The following is a 19,697-nucleotide window of genomic DNA, read 5'->3' as shown; positions in this document are numbered from 1 at the left end:
ATTTCATAAGGTTGTAGACACATTGCTTGTTGTGACTGATCATAGACAGGAGTTGAAAAAATTCCAGGAATTGGAAACACTTCAAGGAAATCAACAGGTAATACTGTCGAAATTTTGGGGTGATACTGAACACTGAACATTTTGTATTCTAATTAGCAGATATGTACCCAAAGATTTGCGATAAACATTTTATGTCTGACATTTTTGAGTCCATCTATTTTGTCGAATGTCCTCAGAAGCCCTGCAGTAGTGTGCAAGATGGCAATGGGAAGAATGTACAGTGCGTGGTTAAATACAGTTAGAATAGTAAGAGAATGATTTATACCTGCAAAATGAAATGAAGTTTCCAAATGTTTTGGCAAAAATATAGGTCAAATAAAATTATAATTTCTTTGAATTTACAGGAAACTTTCCACGCTGTTTGCAACCCTGCTGTAGGGAGGTTCTTGCTCGGATGTTCAGTCGTATTTCTGTGTTAATGCACATGATCATGTCACAGGTCTAATCATTAAACGTTCATGTCTTTCATTTACTGTGTGTCTTATCCAGCAAAGGCCATGACCCATATGTGGTGTTGGGAGCCGTTTATTGTGTGCTGACTATGAGTAATATCCTTCCAATCTGTTCCATTCATTTCCTTTAGTACATAACTGGACTAAATGTCATCATGTTATCTCTTCTGAAGATATACAGTATATCAAGGCTGCATTCTGGCAAATATTGTGTCTTTGTAGTCGGTTATAATTCAGCTAAGGCGTCACGGAGTCTGCTGAGAGTTGTCTCGCTTTATCCATCTGTTTCTGCTGCGATGGTCGCGTTTGATTTGTGGAGGATTGAAATCTTTGTGGGCTGATTTTAAAGTTGTAACAATATTCAGTATTATTTATCACTTAATGCTTGTATTTCCTAATATAGCATGAGGCGCAACACAAGAGCAGTGCAAGAATAGATAATGAGGAGGAATATGCAGCCTGTGTGTTCTGAGGATGTTGCCGCTGTGCTCTAGTTTTAAAGGTGCAACTATAAACTACTGAGAATTCAGCTGAACTATAGCTGCATACTAATTTCTCTGGAAAATAGTTGATGAGCTGTGATATGCTTTCCCTCTGTTCTGTGGTTGGATATTTAAAGTGTAAAGCCAAAGTAAAGGCTCCTGCAGCTGTGCTCTAGTTTTAAAGGTGCAAATAAACTGGAAAGTGTTCTGCTGAACAAGCTAGTTTAGAAACTATTTTCACAGGAAGCGTGTTGAAACGAATTTAGCGCATACACGTGCGCATGCCCATCATATATTTACGCTACTTTTGTGAAATAAGCTTATTTATAGTCCTCCTACAGTCAGAGAAGAAGATAGATACCTTTCCCGCCTCTGCATGTGCGTTATGGAGCTGCGACCAAGGTATGCTAACCCGCCCATCCACTACCATTCACTGTGCTAAGCTAAATAGCAGTCAGCCTGTCTCTAGCGCTCTAATGCACAGACACAGAAAAGATGCCTATCTATCTACTTGTATGGCTTTGAGTTGGATGGTACATAAACATATTTCCAAAAAAGTCAGCAGGTTCTTGGAGCAGTCACGTCAGAAGAACAGTTTTTTGTTTTAAAGAGCCTCTCTCAGGCTTCTAACTGATGATGTATCATGACCAATCTGATGCTGATACATCAATATGAATGATTACCAATGAGAATATTCACATTTATTTATAGTGCTTCTAAAAGCCTGTGTTCAACATTGTTTCCCTGAAAAATCAGACATGAGAAAAACTTAGATTGAAGGAAGCGCTGCAGTACTGACAAGCCGCATGTCATAACAAGACTACGACATCATTGTCTCATTGTAGTAATATTACAAATTGACTTTTATTTCAGGCAATAAGAAAGACAACAACCAAAAAAAACAAAACAACGAACTGAAAAAAAATCCAGTTTTTCCCTTGGAAGCTGGGCTTGCACATTCAGTTGATGTTCCAGCCTACAAGCTTGTTCATCGGCCAGAACTCCACTCTCTTAACTTCCAGGTTGCGGATTCCTGGTCAGTGAGTTGAGAAGTTTTTCAGGTGATGCTCTGCACCTATTGTTTTTTGTTTTTGTCTTTAAGAGCTCTTGAAGAAAACTATATATATGTAAGAAAAATTTCTTTGAAGGCAGATAAAAGGTTTCTGCATCAAGCATGCGGCAAACGCAGCAGCAGCGACATCTATTCCTGCAAGAAACTGACATGACAGTGTGTTTTCCAGACATTTACACATAAATACACCTTCTTATTTATTTATTTATTCCTTTTTTTGTCTAACAGATATTGTAGTTTTTGATGGATTCAATATGTGTGTCACAGAAGCAAATTATTCTTGTCCTTATTCTCTAGAGTTCTTGCACATTAGACTGTATTTGCAGGATCCAGTGTGATGTTTGATTTCTCCTTTATGAAAAAATGTATTGATTGGTCTTATTATTTGATTACCATTACCATGTTGATACTAAACTATACATACTTGTGCCACTCGCTCTAATGCTGTCTGGAATGTTGTTGATTTTGATTTCCTCACCATCATCCTTGTTTATCTCATCTAATGTCATCCCATCAGAAAAATCCCGTGGTGTCAGACAAGCATCCTCCTCTTTGTTATGCTGGCACGGCTGTGGATTTTTGTATTTTATTGATCGTGGCTCAGGCAGTTAAAGCTAACTGGATAACGATGATATTTATTGGACTGATGGAGTCTTTCCTGCTTGTACGAGCAGGTCGTATAGCCGAGGCATACGTAGATAAAAGACTAAGCTGTAAAAAAGAATAAAATCCTTGACAGACAAGATGCACTAACACACAGGAAAGGAGATTTTACCTCCAGGTCTCCCACTGAGTTGGACTTCCTGTTTTCTGAAAGGCCACTGAAGCCAGAGAACATAATTATCAGATAAAAGGACTGCTGATCAACCGGCCAAGATTTAACGAGCACTTAAATGACCTGTTGCACCAATAACCGATGGCTGTTTGACTTCACTGAGCATTTATCTCTTTGTAATCTGGATTCCATTTCTTCTGCACAACACATCGCATTTTATTTGACCATTACTTTCTGAAGCACATCAAGTGCATCTGAATTAAAGTGGTGTGACAAATGTTCCTACCATCAAATATCACTACCTTTCTAAAGGGTGAGCTCATATTGAACTTTCCTCTGTTCTAGTTTCTCTCAGCTCTTTTCTTTTTAAGGTCTCTGACTATACTGTTTTGGTTCATTGTCCCTGCTTCCCACATCAATAATGGAGATAGAAAACAAACACGGTAGAGCTTTCAGACAGATATTTTCCTTGAGAATCCTATTGTTCCATAACTGCATGTGTAAATAGGAAAATGTTCAATTCGTAGGTTCAAATACTGTTTTTGCAACTCCATAATTTCACACACAGTTAAAGCAGCGTGAGCTACCCATCACCCTCCAAATAAACTTCAATTTGACATTAATTATTTCCAATAATTGTAATAATTGAAAGTGAGCACAGCCAGTGGCCGCTTGGATTAGTCGTGTTAACTCCGGGACCCTCTTTTCTGAAACTTGCCAGCTACTCAAACAAGGTAATTATATCCAGCCAAAAAAAGTTTTCCTTCAACTTTGGATTCCCTTATGATGTAGAAGACATCGGAAAGAAATATGCAGGCAAGAACAACAGATGGTATATTGAGATGTGAAGTTATGAAGTACAAATACTTTGTTAGTGTGTTCGATAATTTTTCATCTCTGCTGGGTGATCAGAATTTTGTTTTTCAACATTTGAGTACATTTAAGAGCTTGTGCTTCTTTACTATTACTTGGGTAAATCGATTTAATTAGCACTTTTACTTTTACCAAACTTTTTTTTAAACAAGAATCTGTAATTCTACTTGAATAATGAATGTGAGTACTTTGCCACCTCCCATTTTATGGTATACAGGGCATCTCTCTATCAGTATTAGCGTTAGTATTCCAAATAAACGTAAATGTGGCATCTTCATTAAGCTAAAATGTCAGGTTTACAGGTTTATGGCCAAAAAAAAAAAAGTGGCATTTCAGTGTAATTGCTGGAGTCTGCGGAGGCTTTTCCAACAAACCTATATGGAAGCGATTAAATGAACCGAGCTGGAGTCACAGTACATACTTTGGTATTCGCTTGCTCTCTGAGAACTCACCAAATTTCATTTGCAGTGATGGAAACTAACTGCCAAGTCTTGGGGGGAAAAAAGCTTCACGACAGGCTGTGCTACTGCTCGGGGACTAAAGCTCCTGCTGTCTTCAAGTGCATTTCTCTGAGCTCGCATTTCTGTGCGTTTAGTTTTCACTGAGAGAGAAAGATAATTAAGTTTGTGTCATTACAGTGTTTACGAAGATGATCTCATTTTTGTTAACAACAATATAAAAACACCCTAAAATGGAGAGGGTTTTTAATCCCATTGGGTTGGGCTACTGTATTCTTCTGGATAAATATTAGTGGTTGTCTGCTGCAAACAACAGGCCACCACTGAGCATGTCAGTGTGGAAAGTGTTGCTGTGGTAAAGAAATGGCGGAGAGGAATATCTGTGGTGTTGTGGTTTTACAGTATGGAGAGACTACACAGACTTTTCTTTTAAAGTTACTAAAAGGTGCACATGACACAGCCACAATTTAATGACACGTCACCTGTTTCCTAAAGAATTAGTTCAATGTGCACGATAAAAAAGATCTGTGTCAAATGAGAAAAACATACTTAGAGGCTCCTGTTGCCACATCAAACAAACTGTTTCCCTCCCTCACTCCTCCACTTTGGGGCGTATCTCTCCCTTTTTTATAACCCTCCTTTAAATCACTTCATCTGGGGCCTCAGGTAGGGTTTCCACTTCCTGGTTGTCACAGTTATGGCTCATTAAAGAGCTCGCTCTCTCAGCAGGAAGGAAACGTGCTCCTCTCAGATCCTGCTCACATGTGGGGATCCTTAACACTCACGCTGTCACAGATGCACATCTTGTTGGCATTAGTATTGACCCTGATTGAGGTCACGCTAATGACCTCTATCAATTACCGCTCAAACTTCTTAATTAAGTTAAACATCAACGTTTCAGTGGATACTAGGCGGACCTGCATCTGGTTATGTTTTGACTTTAATTACCTATAATTCCTGATTAGAAAAATACAGGCAGGTGAAGAATATTAAGCTACACAGTAATTACTCATTAGTTAAAGTAATTCTCATAGGATTAACACTTCATTACCTAAGGTTCTCAAGTGTGTGATGTAGCCAATACGTCAACTATCAATCAGTCACAATCACTCAAAACAGAAGTGTGACTTGTGACTTACAAGTGCATCAATTGATTTACTTTCTTCCCATCACTGCAATCCCCTATCAACCATCATTATGGCCTGTATGTGGGCAGAAGTGTTAGAGGTGAACATTACACAGCCTACGTCGTCACTGGGAATGTTGCTCTGGCTGCCAGCGCAGTGATAGATGCGGCGTCTTGGTTCAGTCTTTGGCAACACTGGAGCTCTGAAAAAAGATGCTGACGCTCCTGTTATCTAAAGCAGAGAACCTCCGGCCTTTAACGTCACATCGATGATGTATCTTGGTGGACAGAGCTGAATCAGAGCGATGGTGATTCTCTCTAGTGCTGCCACTTTGCCACATTTCATAACAGCTCAACTCTCATCTGGTCCCTGGGGATCTATACACCACCTCCTGGCGCTGATTCGCATGACAAACATGTCAGTGCTTTGAGCAGATTCTTTTGTGAGGGTTGGAATCATGCTGAGCTCAGGAGGGCTGTTGCTACACTACGAGAGCTGCAAAGGTTGTGTAGTACGCGGTGGCAAACTTCTACAAAGCTTTCTAAAAAGTTCATCCAACTCTGAAATACAAACTTATACTTTTAATGACAGTCTTTGTCAACAAATAAAAACTCAAATGTTTTTGATTTCAAAAAGATTTTGTACTGAAAAATCATAATTCTTTTTTTTTAGCAAATTTGTATTTTCCGTTTCTTAGCGCAGCCCTTATGAATAAGTACATACAAATGATAATTCATTCCCATATCCAGAGCAAGAAAACTTTTCCTTTTAACAGATTGCTGTTTTATTTCAGTGCATTTTATTTAGATCCATTTTTTTCTGTTTACTTTTTCAATAAATATAAGATATTTCTTTAAAAACAAATCACATTCAGATAAATCAAAACTAAGGCAGCAGGCTGTTTCAGATGTGATGAGCAAATTCACAAAAGCTAGACTGCATTTACGTTGAATCTGTGGAAATCTACAAATGGTAATGCTGACTTATGGGTTTAACCAGCCATTTTAATATGAAACCTTAACAACGGAACATTAAAAGTTTGTTATCATTTTAAATCTTCATCATCCATTATCATTCAAAAATCCCAAAGAGCGTACACAGACCATCGACCACACACACACACACACACAGATATAACCATGTATTTTCTTGCATGAATTTTACTTTTATGAACAAAACCAACCAGATTTGCAGTCTGAATGAGGATTACTAAATCAGCATTTCATCCAACATATCCTTGTGATTCTGTTTTATATCGTGCCTGAGACAAGTCTGTTCTTCGTTCTCCACAGGGGTCCATTTTCTTACCAGGAAACAAAGTCACAGAGCATCCAATCAACGGCGATGAAGGGGGCAAATTTCTTTTTGAGGTCATTCCAGGTGAGAACATGAAAAATCTGTGTAGTTTCGGTCAAACATGTGCACATAAAGCTGTTCGTGCTGCAGCGGGAACTCACATTTCTCACCATTGTTTGTCTGGAGTGGATGAGTTTAGGGGAAGGTTCATTCAGGTAAATTTGGCTATGAAATCATTTTTGATGGTGGTTGCAACTGTTCGTTTACCTGCAGTTGCCTAGGAATACCTGCATGAGGAGGAGCTGGGTATATAATCCTGCCGTTTAATGCAGTTGAATGTAAATATGAACACACACATGAATACTTAAAATACAGAATTTGGCACATCACGGAAGAGTTGTGCCGTAAAGGCTGTGGGGCATGTTTGAATGAACAGCATGCAAGTACGTGGATAATAGTGAACTGACGCCGCTCTACGATGCACAAGAGGCACAATAAAACACAAACACAGAGAGAGAGATAGGAAAATGTGATGCTGGTAGGAAAAGTTTATGGTATAAAGAGGAACAAGGAACTGTGTATTTTGTGAAATTCTTTTTTTTGTTAGGAAAAAGAAGGGCACCTTTTATCTTTTTGGCCAATGAAAACAAAATCGACCTATGCTCCATATTACATTTTAGAAATCAACCAACCATCACGCATGAACTCATTTGCAAACTGACACACATGCACACACACACACACACCCTAAAGGCTGCAAAGAAACACGGTTCCATGGTTGAATACATGAGAAAGAAATGGTAGGCTAATTCTCTTGGGGGGCACGATGCTGGAACGTGAGTCTGAGGAACCCACACACAAACTGGAAAGAAGAAACCATAAAAGTTACAGCAGCAGCACCTGATCCATCCAAAATGTTGTTCGACACCGCGTGTGTGCATCAACTGCTCAGGTTTTATTTGCCTTGATATTTTCCCCACTGTGTATCCAACACAGAAACCACAGGAAATGGGAAAAAAATAAGAAATAAATAATAAAGTATCACAATTTTTTCTCACACAAATAGAGTCCAAAGGATCTCCGCTAGCGTGCAAACTATGTGACCTGGCAAACAGTGGCGCACGTCCATTCACACTCATGTCAGTGAAAGGTCGATTAGAAGTAAGTGAGCCAAAATTAAAGCGTGTCATTTGGGCAGCTGGCCAGGGCTGACAGATGAACAGTCAGGTATGTCACGGCTTTGCCTCTAAGGTTCTCTGGTGATGCTGACAGCCCTGCTGGTTATCAAATAGTTTCAACAACAGTTGAGGATGCCAGTGACTTTCAGCTGCTACTGTACTTTACTGTAAAGACATGTCATCGTCACATTGGTATGAGGCAAAGTCATCCTGGGAAAGTTTGGATGTCAGGTGGTGGTTGCGTTACGGGAGAAACAATACAGCATTATTTTGGCGCTATGCTTGTGTGCTCAGACCACGGCAGAGAGCGTGCTGATGTATCAGTTCACATGTATTGGATTGAAAATAGTTTTCCCAGATGATTTTGGTGCTATTTCTGATGACATCTGATCATCTTCCAGTGAGGCGACTGGTGAGGGTTCAGAGCTGTGGTTCCCTCGCTTGTTAAGTCCTGTCGTCCCCGAGACATTCAGCCCACTGCTGTGAGCAACCTGCTGGAGCACCACCAGTGGCTCGGCTAGTACAGCTAACATTAATGCTAGCGCTGCGAGACATGGTACTGGAAGCCCTGAACAAATCTGCTTTTGACAGTCGGGACACGGTCTTTAGCTGAAGTATTTAACAGTTTCTGCTGCTCCCATAATCATGGGGTGAGATTGTTTCAACAATTATGTATATTTGAGCAAGTTAGGCAACAATCTAGGTACTAAAGGGCCTTTTATTTCTTACCCAAGAAGAAATAAATATGGACCTGCTGGGTGGCATCCCCAGATGACCCTCCCATGATCCGACTCTGCTTGTGATTGGCGAGAATTTGCTGCCTTTGGACGTGTGGAGTGAGATGGATGCAAGTCAGAGCCAATCAGAAGAAGAGAGGGAGCCGGTCTCCACAGAATGCGGGTGGAAAAAAACAAGCATAAACCACAAGGGGTGTCACTGACGAGGAATTTGAATGGACTCATTTTTCTTTTTTTTGATCTTGGCATTCTAAAAACAGATACTTCCGCAGTGGCTGTGAAGCCCAAGAAAAACAAAGAAGTGAAAATATACATTTTTCTTTCGGAGGCTTCCTTTTTTTGTCTTTCATGGTCAACCACAGCTGTTCTGTATTATTTATAAATAACCGAATCACATCGGTCAAGTCGTACCTACTGACTGACTGTCCAATCATGACACCCCCCCCCCCCCCCCTCCCCACCTTCTGGTCTTTAATGCGACAGAAAAGCTTCAAGCACGAGATTTGCAGTCGAATTGTCTCCTAATTTTTTTGCATATGTGATATGATTCTATGTTATTTTGCCGTGCAGGTGTTAATGTTCAAGGATCACGAGTTTATTGTTGTTCACACGGGAGGTAAAACACGCACTGCGTCACAGTCGTGGGGGATACACCAACCCAAGGGTGCTTGACATCTTCCATACGTATTTAAAAGCTGTCAAAATAAAGAAACGCTGTGGGTGACAATGAAGGACACAGAAGGGGAAAGAAAAAAGAAGAAAGAAAAAAATGTATATTTTAACTTCTTTGTTTCTCTTGCACTTCACAGCTCCTGTGGAAGTATCTGTTTTTAGAATGCTACGTTCAACCAGCCACACACAACTTTACTTATACAAACTTACATCACCAGACGTACGTGGCCCATTTACATCATTTAGGCCAGCTTTCACAAAGAGGAGAATGTGATTTTTTTTTTTTTTAATTTCACAAGTTTCTGCTTTTTACAGATATGAATGTCGTCTGAGCAAAATTGACACTCATCATTTTAAGTATCGTGGTCTTCAAGACTTTCGATCTATTTAAAAGAAATCACATGCAATCCTGACTTTCACTTCACTCTTTTTAGGTGTTTCAGTACAGTACATATGCAGCTGCAGTAATTTGCACACTGTGAAATTTCCCAGCTGACACACACCACCATCATCGAATGTAGATATAGAGTGAAAGCAGATTAAAGATTCAAGAAGGCATGATTTTCTGTCACGACACAAGATAAAAATTCTAATGTTTTCTGGTGCTAAAATGTTTTAATTCCAAGTCCAATCTTGGATAGTTTGAAATAAGGCTGTTTGTGATAAGAAGGTGTCCTTAAGGGATTTTTTAGCTTCCTTATAATCATTCCAACAAAAAAAAAGAGCTAAAAGCATGTTTCCTAAAGTGTCTAATTATTCCTTCGTACTCTTCTTTAGATTCTCGTGTAGTTCCAAGACACGTTTTGTAGTGGTCGTGTCTCAGATGCCTTAAAATTACTCACACGGATCAAAACATGCAGATTAAAATGGGACTAGCCTTCACAACAAGGCCCCAGTGAAACCACATGAACTCACGACAGATGTTTATGAGCAGCTCAGGATTCTTTAGAGTAGCACTAATACTGCCCGACTGTTTTCCCCATTCTGCATCATCCACTTTTGCCCTTTTGGAAAACATGGCTTGTTATGAGGCAGCAAATAAAGAAGCCTTAGTGAGCAAATGAGAGGAAACACAACACATATATTCCACTGGTCTAATTGTGGCTCTGCTGTTTGAACACAACACACAGAAAAGTCTCTGCAGGCAGACGGGAAGTGATGAGGGCGCAGGGTGGGGTGGGGTGGTCGAGAGCTGCCAGGGAAATGGGGTGGAAGTCAGAGACAGAGATGTCTGTTGTCTTAGAAGGGCCAGGATGAACATGAGCTGGGTATCTGGTGAATGCAAGGAGCTTGTTTCACATTAGGACGCAACTCTGTATTTTTCAGCGACTTCGGAATGTCTGCACTTTTGGAAAAAAATAAAAAAACAAAAAACTTTCAGAGCAGTTCAGAGAGTCTGTTTATCTACCTGCACTCTCTGATGCTGCTCTTCTTTCATTGTACATCACATCTGCCAAGAACTCTGCAGACAGATTCAGCTTCGAGGACGAAGGCTTATGCAGGTTTTCTACAAGGCCAACAATATTTAGACTAGAATCATGGTTTGCTCTTTATTTGTACAACAAATGTCCGAAAGGCACAGACACTTCAGGATATTAAGTCAGGAAAGTTTCTCCTTGACATGTTATAACATGAGCAAGCTGCAGACGTGCCCAAGTAAAAAAAAAAAAAGGGGGTGGGGAGACATTATAAATGCATATCAAAATGTTTTTTATGATACAGTAGCGGGTATTCTAAATTTCTAAAGATGCATATAATGCTATTTGTACTATACAGGCTAATGCCGGCTTTAAAACGGGATACCTCACAGGCCACTGATCTGAAATACAGATCAGAACATCCTGCCGCTCAGGATCAGCATGCAGTTTTAGCTGGTTTTTGTTGAATCCTCCCAAGAATGTCAGGTATGATATGAATACAGCTACATGGTGAGCTTTGAGCACTGGGGATCTGGCTTCTGAGATAATAATAAAGTGTGCAAGCAGAGCAACCTACTTACTTTGGACAAAATATTAATTTAGAGGGGGGGAAAAAATGGAACAGTCTCCTCATTTATTTACCTGTCAAAGTAGTATAAATACCTGTGCAAATGTCACTCCCCGTGGTCTAACTGTGATTAGTCATCCCATCCTATGAAACAAGAATCAACACAGGAAGCATTTCCCTGCTGTGTTTTTGATGGAGAAACAGTGTGCTCCTCTATCCCCCAGGCCTTGTAAACACAAGCTCTTGGCTCCAGTGTGAGTTCACTATGTCACTCTGTCTTTGCCCCAGGCTGAGGCTTTTCATCTGTTTCTCTCAGTCTCTCTTGGTAGCCAAGGTAGTGTAGCGGCTCAGACCACAGCAAGCTGCTGCTGTTGAATTATGGGAATATTTCCACCCTTGTCCCCAGAGGCCACCATCCATCCATTCATGAGAGAGGACCTCGGGATTCTGTTGCCATGAGTAGGTGTTTGGCCTCAAGCATGAATGTTGCTCACAGGGAAAAAGCCTGAGCCTCTAATACATACTAAAGAGTTCCCTCTTCTACAGTATCAGAGATTACATGAGACTGCAGCTTTTAAGTAAATTGAGAAAGTTTAGAAACATGCTGTCATTAATATGGACCCTTTCTGTCGTCGTTAGGTTAGGGCTCAGTAGAGCTTGTTTAAATAAGGCTGACAGTGCCCTCATGTGGTTTTGTAAGTCATTGCAGCTGAAACCCCCTTAAAAAAAACTTGTTAAAGACTTGTGTTCAGCTTTCTTTGAATTTTGTGAGTTTTAGGTAATAAAGAATAAAGAGGGAAACAGTGAGGCTTTATGCTATTGCTGTATAATCCATTTCATGAATTTTGCTAATTTTTTTTGGTCTTTTTTTGAGAGGTCATGGGAGTTCAATGAAGACAATGAGGAGGTTTTGGGTGACACAATTTAAACTTGCAGAGGTATTCAGTCCTAGTGTATTTTCAAGTAATTTGTACTAGTTTTAGCATAAAAAAAAAGCTAGAGACAACTCTTAAGTATACAGAGTTGTAGTATTTCATAAAATGATGGCGTAATTATTGCTTGTGCACACTTTTAGCCACAACATACAGTATATTCTAACTTAAGAGCATTATAGTTTTAGTGTAGAGCATCTGTACATCAGTGACTCAGCAGACTCCATCTGCTGGAGACACGGAGCACTAAAAGGAGCTAGAAAGGGTTTTTGAACCTTCAATTAAGATCATTTTTAGAAGATATACCTTACAGTTTTCCCTCAATCTCTTTGAGTCTTAGAGCCAAACAGTCTAAACCAGGGCTGCCAAAGGTGGCGCAGACCTAATTACTGCTACTACTACTACTAATCATAATGATATTAGTTGTAATGGTAGTAATTACAGACCTAATAATATACAAATCATTAAAATAATTTAAAAATATATAATAAATCTCTGTGCGTTTAATTTTATGGTCTTATTTTATTCATAATTTCTTTAGGTACAAACGTTTTTGAGAAGACATCTCAATATTTATCCTAATGTATTGAAAAAAAAGGGAAAAGTCAAACGTCTAGTTTTTTGATAGGGCCATGTCAACTACAGGTCTTTATATTTTTTGAGTATCGAGTAACTGTGCCATCTAGCAGAAATATCTAGTCTTCATATTTAAGGTGTTTCCAGTGATTAATGTGATGTGTGTGTGTGTGTATGTGTGTGTGTGTGTGCGTGTGAGTGTGTGAGACGAGCAGCCATAGGTAGCCCCCTCGGTGACCCCTGCAATGACTGAATCATTTGTCACTGAGACGCAGGTCTTATTTGCACAGTGTGACCTGTGTGATAGAACTAAATCACAGCGGTGAAGGGATGTTTCCAAAGTAAATAAAAGTGTCTCGCCTGTGACTACGAATGCTCCTCCGTAATCTAAAGCCAGACGTCTTATTAAACCATAATGACAGAATATCAAGGATTATTATTGGAGAGCAATGACAGACATGAACACAGCGACTGTTCAGTAAAAGCAGGAATCCAGAGGTTAATTATAAACCAAAGATAAAGCTGATGATCGATTGATGGTGGCACAAACTCAATATTTTTCTAAAAGTCAAGCAGGTTAGTAATTACTGGTAATAAAATGTCTCATATTGATACTGTAGGCATCAGTATTGGAGGACACGAGGCCCCGGTGGAGTAATTGATTGAAAATATTAATCTGTGGTGCTGACGCGTCAGTGTCAGGATGTATTGAGGGCTTTTTTTTTTTTTACTAATAGTCCCCGGTGTCACGTTAGTCACGGGCAAGTTTTGGTGCTGACATTTACTGTGTGTGTGTGTGTGTGTGTGTGTGTCTTGATTATAAAGGTTCAACATGCACTGTCTCAAAATCGACCATCATATTAATTTTGCTGAATAAATTCCATCATCTCCTCTTATCTTTATCTTTTATCATCTGCGTTTACGTGTAGTTCCACGTTACATCCGGTCGATGTTTTTTTTTTGGTCACAGCGACAGAAAGCAAGCACAAATGTTTCAACAGAAAGCATGTGCTCTGTTCGTTTCTCTTCTTTGTGCCTCCTTATCTCCTCTGCTGCACGTGACCCAGAAATCCATCTCGGTCTTGAAAGATTAAAGACAACTAAATGCAGTTGGAGGAGAAAGAAGGCTTGCTGGAGGAGCTGCTGGTGCAGAGGATTGTTAGGCACTAGCGAAACATAAAAGAAGTGAGGAACCATGGATTATACAACAGGGCCGCACTCGTTTTTGTCCGGGACCGAATTTGATACAGCTGAAGCACTGACTTTACTCTCTCACACAATAATAATACAGCCTCACCTTAAAAAAAGAGAGAGAGAGAGAGAGAGAGAGAGAGAGAGAGAGAGAGAGAGAGAGAGGTTACAAAAAAAAATCAAACCAAAAATTCCCACTAGGTGTCTCTCAGTTAATGTTTCCAAGAATATATTTAGAATGTTCAAGGAAAGAATGGTAAATTTCTAAATAAAAGGAGTGCCAGAATAATTACACATATTACCTGAATATTTTTAGAACAAAGAAAAATTCTTGTCGGGTAGTTTTATGTAGCAAATGAAGTCATGAAGTAGACCGAAATGTTGAATCTGCGGTCAAAACAATGCGTAACTCTATTCGAGTGTTACATTTCTCAGCAGTTAGTGGTTGTAATGGATAGTAAACATTGACAGGACACCAAATGAAATACACCCATTACCTAGAAACAACAGGTTTCTCTAGTTACAATGGCTTTGATGCCTGTTTCGGTGTCAAATATTTCAGTGACGGACAGGAACATCAGTCCTCACACACATGCAGAGAACTGACCTCACCTTCACGGCTCAGATACATGTTAATTCAGACGCACAAGGCATAAACCAGCAGCTCTGTGTGTACCAGCTCTATATTTTGACATTAATGTATAGTGCCCACACAGCTTCATAAATCCAGGCTAAATAAGAGCAACAGAATCGAGGCATGCATTAAGTGGGAAGGCAAGGAAATTGATTTTATGGATCTTACAGTGGGGAAGAAATGACAACGCCAAGGGGAAGCGAAAGTGACAAGATTCTCTTTTACATATAAAATTGTTGACTATTCATTTGCGGGCCTGTGGGACTTTTTCTCTCAAGTATTTGCTTTGCGATGTGACATTTTCAAAAAAGGTCATCTAATTAACTCTCTTGTCCCTCGTCTTCAGAGTCCCACGCTCCTCTAGTGTGAGCATGAAGTCAATAACCTGCTGTTTATGGCGCAGCAGCATATGGCCTCCGGGAGGAGTTGTGGCCTGACAATCTGCTGCTGTTTACATTTCTCATACGGGGCTTCTGAGATTCACATCCGATGTTGTTGTTCTCTTGGTATTTGGATTTACGGCCCAGAGTGCTTGTGAACACAATGACCCAGAGGGGCAGTTGCAAACATAATCACCATCCTGGCAGCACGAAGAGAGGAGAAGATATGGCTGAGGTTTAACATCTTCCTGGGGTATCAGCGCTTTACGTTTGCCTTTATGATTGCTCGTTGTCATTTTATGGATACAGTGACACTTTCCTTCCCCCCTTGATGTTTCATAGTGGATTAAATTATATTATCCAGTTTATATTCCCTCATATTCTAAATCTACAATCTAATAACAAGAGATCCACCCTCCAATTCAATACCCATCATTGAAAATATGTTTTCAGAGCCACCCACCGGCTTTGTTGGGTTCATTTGCTCCTGGGAGAATCTCAGTAGGAGGATGTGCATCAGCTCATTACTGGTGTCTGGCCTTGACATCATGGAAGACTCGAAGCCTGAGATGAGAGAGAAATGTCCAATATTTAATACACTTTCATGTTTCATGGGATGGAGCATGATTATAGTTTTGCTTCTGCCTCTGCAAAGCATGTGTGTCTAAAAATTCAGAACTACAAGGCTGGGGAGGTTGTTGTGGACTTTAAACGTCATCATGCCACAAAGTAATTGTGATAACATGGAAGTCGCATGTCTGTAGGGCAGTTTGTCTGTCGCACAACGTTGGCATTGTATTTCTTACAATTGCATTTTTGCTTCAAAAGTCTAATAAACTTTTGTTTGCTGGAAAAAAAAAAGGTTTTGGCTGTAATGCAAAAATTCAATGTGAATTCGGCAGGAGTTTGGCTTCAGACCCAAAGCGGTTGTGCGCGTGTACAAATGCAGTTGCTAACAGCTAGCATTGCACTGACCGAGTGCTTAGCAGCCAGTTGTTTCTGTGTTTACCGTCTTAGCTTCCTCCATAAATGTCCTATTGCCAAGATTCCCCCCCATCCTTTCTGTGGAATACCGATGTCAGAACTCTTAATCTAATACCACTTTGTTCCCAAGGAGACAAGCATAGATGGGGAATGAAGAAATCACATGATGTGAAAGGAAAAAGAAACGGATTTTGTCTGGATAACTTTGATGTGAAAAATCAAATTCAATGTCATATGAACATTATTTGGTAGCCTGACTGTGAAATGTATTTCTGTTCTGCTGGTCAGAGCAGAATCATCATATTTTGTTGAAATCACTGATCGTGCAGATTAGTAAAAGGTCACTAACGGTGTTCCTTAAGCCATCTTGCCAGCGGTGATGCTTCAAGAGGCTTGGGCCTCTCAGAAGGATGTCTCCCTCCTGTGTGGGATTTTGCTCATTAAGGCAAAAGGTCTGGAGAGTGTTGAGTTCAGTGACAGTTGGTATCTGTGGAAAATGTCATTTTACCGTTGTCAGGAGGTGATTAATTCCACTGAGCAGCGGAACAGTTTAAGGAACTGGTTGTTAAGAAAAAACATCCAGCTGAGGTCAGAAAAATGGCTTTCGGAGGTCACGCTCTTACTTTTTCATGCATAGTAATAAAGCAGTACATCCTTCAGTGAGCCCTGTGACCGTCTCAGCCCTCACTCCTGAATACTCGCATAAAATAGGATTTCATGCTTGCCAAATATGACGGCACACAGAGTATGCAGTTCAGTTTTCCTCCAAGGTCTCACATCTGTCTGATTAGACACTGATAGCTTGCTTTAAAGCGTCTATGCAGGATAGTGCGTCAATATCAGAACACAGACCTCCCCCATCTGAGTAGTTTTTTGTAATTTTCGAACATCTAATTGTTAATACACTGTTTTTTTATTTAGCGTAATGTATCTCAGGTATGAGGGCAAATTTGTCTACAGTTTGGTAACATTTATTTGAAAATGTGCAAGGGAAGGCTTCAGTAATAAATAATCACAAATATGGAAAAGAAAATGTCACAGTTGCATAGAAATATAGGCGTTACAGTCACAGTTACGTAGGATGAGGTCTACTTTAGCTTTAGCCGTGGCGTCCCAATTCATTTAGGCAATCAGTTAGCTATTTTTCCACATTATTCTTTTAAAACTCATTACCTTACACTTCTGTGTTAATGTCATTTGTTGTAATGTGAATTAATCATCAAGAGGATGGAATTACTAACATGAAGAAATTGTGATTTGGCGGTTTATTTTTGAGTAACAGCTACAGGAGATGATCTATATCTTGTTAGTGACTGCAACAGTTTGCTCAGGTTACACCCCATTATGTTTCTCTGTTACAACGGAGTGCCGGTTGTGTATCTTAATGACTAAACCAAAGCCCACAGGAGTCTAAATAATGACTCAAACTGCACAGTCGATGATGAAGCCAATTTTTCATGAAGCCATGAATGGTCAGCCACTAAATGGGAAAAGGCAGCTGCAATAACAACACAAGGGATTGTGTGGGAGGAGTAGACATGCGATGTGGCCTGCTGCACGTTTAGACTCAGCAGAGGTACATTAGCTCCTCGAGAAGCTGTCATACAACGTAAAGATGATAAACTAGCTGCATGTGGTAGTGAATTTGTATCCGAGCCTTGAAGGACAACACAAGAGGAGAGCGAGGTTGAACGCACCACAACTGTAGTTTACTTGACTCATTTTCATGTTCCAGACTCAGACTCATCTGCTTTGTGTCTCAAAATGTTGAACTCAAATGTGTGTGTGACGAAAAGCAGACGACCGGGGAATTCACCGTGTCCAAACAATAAGCTGCATACCTTTTGTATGTTGTTGGACCTTTTCATTCTCATCTCTGCTCTAATAAGAGAATTCCAGGGCTTCTTCTTCCTTTTTTTGTGCGTCACTCCTCCGGAGGAAATCCACTGAGGCCTACAAACAAGCCAAGTCTCAGGCTGCAGAGAGGGGACGGGACAGGAAGCTCACATGCTTACATAACAGCCTTATTGAGAGGACTGGTATTTGACATGTCACATACCAATAATCTCCATCAGCCTACCACTGGAACCCCAGTCCTCAACCCTTGCCCCTACTTGTATCATGTTGGCCAGGTCTCAGCCGTGAAAGTTGAGATGCCATAAGACTCTTGATGCATTTTTATCAATGACCTGCAAGTGGTTTGTGCGGGGTTGGAAGAGTGAAAAGCAGTTTCCGTGTGTTCTTCCTCCACTGTTGTTGCCGGTGCAGAAGTGTTTGCCAAATGGAAACACTTCACTTGAATGTTGGGACCAATGGTATGTAAACTGTTTTCACTCCATAAATATTTAGACGTCTCCCTGCTAGTCTTGTTTCTTCTGAACTGAGTCCAACAGGTAATGCCATTGTTAACTGTAATCACTGTCTTAGGCCAAGTTCTGCTGTTTAATAGATGCCAATGATGTGTGGTTGGCCAATAAACTTGGGGTAAGCTTGAAAGATGATGAAGACCTTCCTCCAAGAGCGAGAAACCCCAGTTTCTCAGGACTTCTTGGTCACCAGTAGCAGCCTTGCCGACCCTGCATGGCTGTATTTATAGAGCACTGTGGATGAGTCATTTGGCCAAGTGCCCATTCTTCGTCCGCCAGATTTACTAGTCCCCACTTTGGGGAGGGCTGCTTGATTTACGATGCACCTCCCTCCCTCCTTCCACCAGCAGCTTCCACCCCTCTCACTTCCCTCAGAGACCAGCAACACACCATCTTGCCTTCGTCTTGCAGTTTCAGTCTGTTTCATTCGACCGGTCTCTCTTGCATTTCTTTCAAAATATGCTTCTTCTGCTCCTTCAGCTCCTTTTGACAGAAGTATATGTAGAGGAAAGGCTTCCTGCGAGGCAGACAGCGTAGCCTTCTCCTGAACTTGCTGCTGATTTGTGTGTCGCATTGACCTGGCGTTGACTTGACAAAATGAAGTTCTACTTACGAGTCTAGGCCAAAGAGTTATATGAGGTTTAGGAAATCGAGTAGCAAAGGAAGGAGAATAGGAGGGGCAGTAGTAAGTGCGGTGGGGCGTGCTGTAGCAGAGATAGGAAGAGATAAATCTATCTGTGGCATAGAACAAGAACCGATGAAGAAGTGGCACCGGTGGGCCGGAGGTCAGCAACAACAGCGTGGCTTTTGCTCCCGCAACGTTCAGCAGCGACGGTGGCACGTCTACCTCTGCACTCCATGGATCTTAACTTCAACCCAGGTCTGTCATTTTACGTAACACAGTAATGCATACACAGGTTTACATTTGGTCTGAACTGTTTCATTAAGGTGGCAGCGGTATAATTAGACTTCGCACTATTTTGAGCTTCACTTATGACTGGATGAGATGGGTAGAAGGGGTTCTCACACTTTTTCTTCTCTTACAGCTGTTTTAGTTGCAAACTGTGCTGTGCCGTCACAGCGAAAGTGTGCGAACGTTTATTTTCCATCTGCTATTCGTTTGTCATGTTAGAAGAATGGTGATTTGGAGTTTACAGCTCATGGTTATTGCAGCTGTGATTTTTGATGAGCAGTTTATGGCGCTCGCATTCCTGATTTTCTTGCTTGGCATGTTGACATGAATGCAACTTCATCAGTATCTGTCCAACAGACATCTGGAAAAATGTACGCACGTTTACACATACAGGCTTTGTCTGTTATTATTTTATTAATTTCTTCCTTAAAAAGATCAACATGGCCTTTATAATAGAATAGAAGTCCTGCGTACAAGAGTGCAAGAACACTCCTCTGTTCATAAAAATAAAAATTCAAATGCACACAACAATAGCACGTTGCATCAGTGTGCA

At 40.5% G+C, this 19,697-nt stretch overlaps 1 protein-coding gene across 3 annotated transcripts in view; it reads left to right on the top strand.

The window, feature by feature from the left end:
• The window catches only part of arhgap24 (Rho GTPase activating protein 24), a 68,742-nt gene that overhangs the window by 20,319 nt on the left and 28,726 nt on the right, over positions 1 to 19,697 (top strand). For 2 of the 3 annotated variants that reach the window (XM_086188494.1, XM_086188493.1), the window contains one exon: positions 6,592 to 6,679. In XM_086188494.1, the coding sequence (XP_086044620.1) occupies positions 6,592 to 6,679 (88 nt within the window). Of the gene's footprint in view, positions 1 to 6,591; positions 6,680 to 18,665; positions 19,112 to 19,697 lie in introns of those variants that run through there. The other variant, XM_086188496.1, reaches the window with a different exon arrangement.

This window comes from Aulostomus chinensis, chromosome 19, assembly GCF_037954235.1.
Source record: "Aulostomus chinensis isolate RoL2024-O1b breed Wild chromosome 19, RoL_Achi_v1.0, whole genome shotgun sequence".
In the NCBI taxonomy this organism is placed as follows: Eukaryota; Metazoa; Chordata; class Actinopteri; order Syngnathiformes; family Aulostomidae; genus Aulostomus; species Aulostomus chinensis.
Note: the sequence above shows the minus strand (reverse complement) of the source record. Positions and strands in the feature narration are given on the sequence as shown.